This window comes from Dendrobium catenatum, unplaced genomic scaffold (genome assembly GCF_001605985.2).
Source record: "Dendrobium catenatum unplaced genomic scaffold, ASM160598v2 fragScaff_scaffold_853, whole genome shotgun sequence".
NCBI lineage: Eukaryota > Viridiplantae > Streptophyta > Magnoliopsida > Asparagales > Orchidaceae > Dendrobium > Dendrobium catenatum.
The window spans coordinates 1,986,900-1,993,205 of NW_021319315.1; the positions used below are offsets into that span (position 1 = coordinate 1,986,900).

General features: G+C 43.8%; 1 protein-coding gene across 1 annotated transcript; it reads right to left on the minus strand.

Moving 5' to 3' along the window:
• Positions 1 to 294: 294 nt before the first annotated feature.
• On the minus strand, positions 295 to 4,285 carry LOC110108011 (probable linoleate 9S-lipoxygenase 5). The gene is made up of 9 exons (XM_020838492.2): positions 4,007 to 4,285; positions 3,596 to 3,888; positions 3,275 to 3,518; positions 2,849 to 3,193; positions 2,434 to 2,519; positions 2,241 to 2,348; positions 1,785 to 2,089; positions 1,456 to 1,719; positions 295 to 1,380 (listed from the first exon to the last, which is right to left on the minus strand). The coding sequence occupies exons 1-9, from the start codon at positions 4,194 to 4,196 to the stop codon at positions 627 to 629; spliced, it is 2,589 nt and encodes an 862-aa protein (XP_020694151.1). The 5' UTR covers positions 4,197 to 4,285; the 3' UTR covers positions 295 to 626.
• Between the last annotated feature and the right edge of the window lie 2,021 nt (positions 4,286 to 6,306).

Here is a 6,306-nt window from a genome sequence, read left to right on the forward strand (position 1 = left end):
CATTGACCCCACAACCATTAAATGATGGGCGCATGCATAATTATTTAATTTACAACTAATCAAACAATCTTAAAAAAATTTAAAGAAAAAGCTGCCTCCTCTCTCCACTGCTAGCTCTTCATCAAGAAATTATTCTGTGCGATCACCGGATGGTTCAGAAGCGAATCAAGATACATCACATCGTCCGGTAAACAGCGATACTGAACACATGTACACATGAAAAAAATAACGTGGCGCTTACTGATTAAGTCCGACCACACAGAATAATTTCTCCCAGCATCACAAACCATAACATAAATAAAAGCAGCATTTATTTCATCGGCCATTATGGCTCGACCATAACACACCACCTTCAGTAGAAATACAGAAAGCAACATAGTTTCCTCACCGCAACGGCGAATTATTGCATCCGGTCACCTGACATCCGGACAACCAATCCGGATGGGCCACGTCACTCAAATACATCGGGCCCCGATGTATTTTACTGATGTGGCGTGTTTGGATTGGTGTCCGGACGAATCCGGACAACGGACACAATAATTTTCCCAAGGCAACACCTTACAGAGAAAAACATTATTCAACATTTATTTCTACTTCCATAACAACCTATATAAGATAGCTTAGGCTCAGATTGAAATGCTATTCGGAATACCCTTTGCGGTGATCCCACCTTCACTGTAAGGCGACAGCAGATAGTAAGGAACCTGAGCCGGTCCGCACCGGTTCTTCAAACTCGGGTCATGGTTCAAGTTACTGATATTCTTCTCGATCTCCTTCAACTTCGAACCGAACCGGTTAAATGCTTGAATGACTCGGTTGTCGCTGGCCCACTCTGCACTCGCCCTTTGACCCAAATAGAGCTCATCGCTCGCGTGATTAGACAGAACTTCGATCAACGATATGCCGATAATCGTCTGCACCTGGTTTGTTATGGTCTTCAAGAGCGCCTTCTCCGGGTTCTTCTCCAGTTCCTCGTATTCGGCAGTGCCGGGTTGGGGCATGAACCGGCGGCTGGCGGTGGGGCGGTTCGGGAGGTAGCCGGCGTAAGGGTATTGGCCGAAGTTGACGGCGGCGTGCATGGCGGATGCGATCCAGATGATGGTGGTGCAGGATTGTATGAGATCTTCCAGGGTGGAGAGACTGGGCCACCATGGCTGGTCTTTGAGGTCCCCATGTCCGACTTCCCGGACCTCCGTCCACCAGGATTGGAGTTCACCGTCTTGTTGAACGGCTGAGTCGTTGGGGTAATAGATGGCGGTGTATTCGCGGACCCAGCCTTCGATGGCGAACCAGATGGCGAGGCCGTCGACGGCGTAGGGGTAGTCGGGGATGAGAAGGCGGAGGTTGTGCGGGGATGATCGGTCTATTTCGGCCATTCCACTGTATACATATATGATAAAAAGGCGTTAGCTTTGTAAATAATCCAGGTATAAAACTGTCGCATTGTATACATACCGCTTGAGAAGATCAGCTGGAAGGGCCTGGTCAAGAAAATTCCAGCTTTTGTAAACAACTGCAGACATCTCCAGAGCATACTTGCTGGGGAAGACGGTGAACTCGAGCAAACCACCGGCACTGATCAGTGTATGGCGAGCCTGAGCGTTTATGTTCATTGTATCGCGGTAGTGAGGCGCCAAGAGCTTGTTGATTGGATGCAGCGCACTTAGTTGCCGGTTGGTCGCAATGACAAAAGGCTCGATCACCGCATGAGTACGCAACCTGATCGGCCATGGCCGGTGGTAAATATCCAGATAAACGAACGGAAATCGGTTAAAATTGCTTACCAGTGACTGATAAGTTGGTGGACGCCGGAGTCGTTGACAAGGGCATAGGATTTAGCAAGTAACCAGATGGTGCTCTCCACGCCTACACTGGCCGGTTTGTAAACCGTGCTGACGGCGCCGAGATTGTCGCCGCCTGGATGGGGAAGGCTGAGCTCGATAGCCAGCGGCTTCAAAGTGCCATCTTTTTTGAGGAAGAACAGAGTACGGGAGGCGTAGATTTTGTTGTCTGTGCTGTTGATGCGTCTCAAATATGGCATGATTGCATCATGGTGGTCAATGATGAGGAGTTTCTTCAATTGAAGCGCCTGAGAAGTGAAAAGATGGAAAGCACTGTGACTAAATTACATAATCCTTTGGAGTATTTAATTACTGCGATAAACACGATCAAACATGACAAAATGGTTTCTTTTTGACAGCCATGGAAAGAGCAAATAGTCGAGATTAAGTTAGAATTACTTCATAAACAGAGTAGCCGTCAAGGTTGTCTTGGATGTCTTGTTCTTTGAAGGTGCTGTTCTGGTTGCCGTAGAGGGAGGGATCAAGACTGCTCTTTGGTGGAAATTCCTTTGAGATAATTAATAACATGCCAAGTTAATTTGTGTTATTAAATGATTGGTTTTAAGCGATGAAGAGAGGAGGAGAAGAGTACCTTCAGTAGTTGAATCATGATAGGGTTGACGCCGGCCAGTGTTTCTCTTGCGAATTCTTCGTCGGATCTCCATGCCCATTTATCCTCTGAAATAACGATTTATGTTAAGGAAACACTACTAATTATTATGAATGAAATTAGTAGTATTCTCAAATCAGACCATCTGGAGCAACTGTTAATGTAGAGCAAAAATTATGAAAAAAATAAAAATGAATTAAACAATAAAAGTTTGATCCATCATGGCTGTAATAATATTTGTCTGTCTAGACTATTTTTCAATATCCATGGATCAAATTCATCGCTGGAAAAAAATTAGATCAAAATAAATCTCAAAACTCTTATCAGAAACTAAAATTAAATCTTAATATATGTAAACATAGTGAGCGGAAGAAAGGGGGAAAGAAAAAATTCTTACTTTGAAGGATATGCGGCAACGGAAACTTGAGTACGCCGCGCTGGTTATGGCCCGGAGTGATGAAGGTCTTGAAGAGCTCAAAGGGCATGGACTGAATGAACTTTCGAACCAGCGGAATGTCCGGCAGAGGAAAGCCGCCCTCATAGAGATCAAAAACTTCCTTCAAGGAGTCGAATTCCTTGGGCGTGAAGTCGACAATGGATTGGACGAGTGGCAACAGGTCCTTGGTGATTGCCTTGAGGCCGTAGCCCAAGAAATCCGCAAACTTCAAGTGCCCGAATTTCTCATCGCGAGGCACGTAGATGTTCAGATCAAGAGCGAAAAGCCTGCTCTCCGAATTCCGATCTGCAACAGCAAACCAGCACAAAATTTAGCACCAAAAGGTCGGATTTTTAACAGTGTAGTGTGAGTGAATTCATTACTTACCGGTTCTGGCCGGCGGGCGGCCGGTCTTTCCGCGGCGAGGGTAAGGGAACTGGGAATTGCCACCGAGTATTGGGCGGGCCAAGCTCGGACTGAGGTCCGGGGCGCCGAGATCGTTGTAATAGGCATAGCCATACACGCGATCCCATTCCTCCAGCTCTCGGTTCACGTTATCTCCTCTAAGATTCCGCAGCTCGTCCTCCCTGTACCCCTTGAGTGGCCCTGGCGTGTGTTCCGGCAAGTAAGTCTGCAAAACTCCAATTTAGTTTCTTGATACTTCGCACCCAAGGTATTCGACGAAATTTCTCTCAGAGAGCAACTTACGTCGTTGGCGAAGAAGATGCGGTCATAGTCATACTTATTAGCGTTATAAACCCAGGAGTTGCAGTCAAAGTGAATTCGACCTTTCCCGGGGAAGTCATCAATAGTGATGGATTTGAGATAAAACTCGGCCAAGTGGCGGTTTTTGACGATGATGGCGCCGGGGATTCCCAAGCTTTCGTCAACGATGAAGTGCGCTTCATATAAAGTCTCGCCGGCGATGAGTTTCGGGATGAAGGAAAGCGGAGGCCTCTCCAGGTTCGCCGGCTCCCCTACCACTCCTCTGTTCCCTTTATCTGCTCACAGTGTTCATATTATTATGTTAAAATAGTTGTTAAAAATCTCTTTATTAAAAGAAGATGGCAAGCATATTGTTCTCTATAGTTCAGTGAGGAAAGGGAACGGAGAACGAACTGGGATCGCCGACGGTGGCGCTGATGAGGCGGAGCTCGACACTCTGGCCGACAAAGTCCTGAATTTGGTTGAGAATAGAGGCGTTGAAGTCGTTCAGGGAGAGCACGTTCTTGTCCATGATAACAATACTGGCTTTCACCTTCTTTTTTCCGGCAGACAAAACATCTTTAACTATGTGACTGATAATCATCTTGCTAGAACGGGGGAATGGATGGGAGCGAAGATAGGCTAAAGAGATAGAACGAGAAGGATCTCGGCGGAGGTCGTGTGGCTTGCAGAAGTTTTAGGCGCCATTTATAGCAGATCGAGGAGTGTTCAGCCACCTTAATCTATATTGATTTAGGAGTTTAATCTCTCTATTAAGAGGTCTGAATTCGAATAAATCAATGAATGAGCACGAGAAACTCGTGCCTCTCTTCTGTTCTTGAACGTGCTGAGGCTTAGGCTGAGGGACGAAAAAAATCGTCCTAAACAAAGATTTAGTTTAGGATAGTATTATTGTTGCTTTCTAAAATACTACAAAATTTTTATTTCACGAAATTTTTTATTAAAATTTATTTTAGAAAACAAAAAAAAACTTCCTCAAATAAAATCTGTGTTTTAGTGATAAAGAGCAAATGTTATTCTATGTTTTTTTTTTTAATCTTTTATTAATATACACTTTTTTATTGATAGACATTTATTGCGAAGCCCTTTTGAATCAATTTAGTAGATATGTTTCATGAAGGGTAGGCAATTTTTGAACTTAGAAGATGGCAATATTGAGCATGTGAAAAGCATTTTGTTGCTAGTGTTTTTGAGATGGAGAGGCAAGTAAGTCGGTGAGATGGATCGAGATGATCAAAGTAGTCTGCTCGTTAGAGTGATACAACATGACCTTGAGGTGCTAGATGAGGAGAAATTATTGAAAAGCTATGGTAAATTGGTAATAATTGAGAATGGTTAGGTCAGCTCTCGTGGAGATGAAGGTACGACGACTTTAAGATAATATATGAATTACACGAAAATGGTCATGGAGGCCAATGAAGATGGATGCATCGGTCCTCTAAGTGGAATGTGAGAGGTTGTGAAGGGCTTTGAAGATAGTTAAATTGATCCTTCATTTAAAAGATGGTTATAGAAGAAAATTAATAGTATTGTCATGAATAGCAACGAATGATGAATATGACACTTCCTTCTTCAAAAGGAGGGAGAATTATTGCGTCTGGTCACCGGATGTCCGGACATCCAATCCGGTGACGCCATGTCACTCAAATACATTGGGTCCCGATGTACTTTGGTGACGTGGCGACACCGAATTGGTGTCCGGACGAATCCGGACACCGGACACAATAATTTGCCCAAAATGAGAGGGAATCAAATAACCTAGGTTCAATAAGAAAATGGATACAATGAAGAAAAAAGAATTTATGTTGCCGGCCCTAGGGATGTAAATTTTTGACACGAATCGAAACACGACCTGAACCCGAACCGGAAAAATCCGGGTTCGGGTCAACCCAAACCCGAAACGAGTCAGGTCGGGTTGAACAAATCAACCCGTTTTAAAAATCGGGACGGGTTCGGGTTGGCCCAGCAACCCGAAATTGACCCGAAAGTGACACGAAAACTCATATTTGACCCGAAAACCCGAGATTGACCCGATTTTGACCCGATTTTGACCCTAATATCGAATATTGACCTGATTTTGACCCAAAAATTAGCAATTTTAGGTCAACTTCGGGTCATTCGTGTCGGATCTGGTTGACTCGGACCCGAATCGGGTCGGGTTCGGGTCCAGAAACCTGACCCGTTTTTAAAAACGGGTCGGGTTCGGGTTGACCCGAACAGTGCCGGTCAGTTCTGGTTTGACCTGAACCCGACCTGCTAACCCGAATTGACACCCCTAGCCGACCCCAAGTAGTTGGACAAAGCTTGTTGTTGTAGTTGTATATAAATATTAAATCTAATTTGTATCATTTATAGCTTATTTGCAGTGCAATGTAGATTTTAAAATATAAATAATTTTTTTGGTAAATTTGCACTTCATGGATTCCGAGTAGATTTTTAATTTGTAAAATTCATATTTTACTTTAAAAAAAAAATTAAACCAGACGTGTGCGATGGAGACGCTTTGGACCCCACCTCGTTCATTTCTTTTAGATAAGATTTCATCTTGAATAAACTGTTGAGCACGAGAAACTCGTGCATCTTTAATGTGATATATATATATAGTACGATGAGGCTTCAATTTTAGTGATGATATTATTATTATTATTATTTTTATACACTCATAAACAGCTGTTGTGTCTGACGTTTTTATG

Coding starts and splice junctions, on each gene's coding strand:
- LOC110108011 (XM_020838492.2), bottom strand. CDS start 4,196: ATGATTATCAGTCACATAGTTAAAGATGTTTTGTCTGCCGGAAAAAAG. Junction 2,349..2,433: donor TCATGATTCAACTACTGAAG/GTACTCTTCTCC, acceptor ATTATCTCAAAG/GAATTTCCACCAAAGAGCAG. Junction 1,381..1,455: donor CCAGCTGATCTTCTCAAGCG/GTATGTATACAA, acceptor ATATGTATACAG/TGGAATGGCCGAAATAGACC.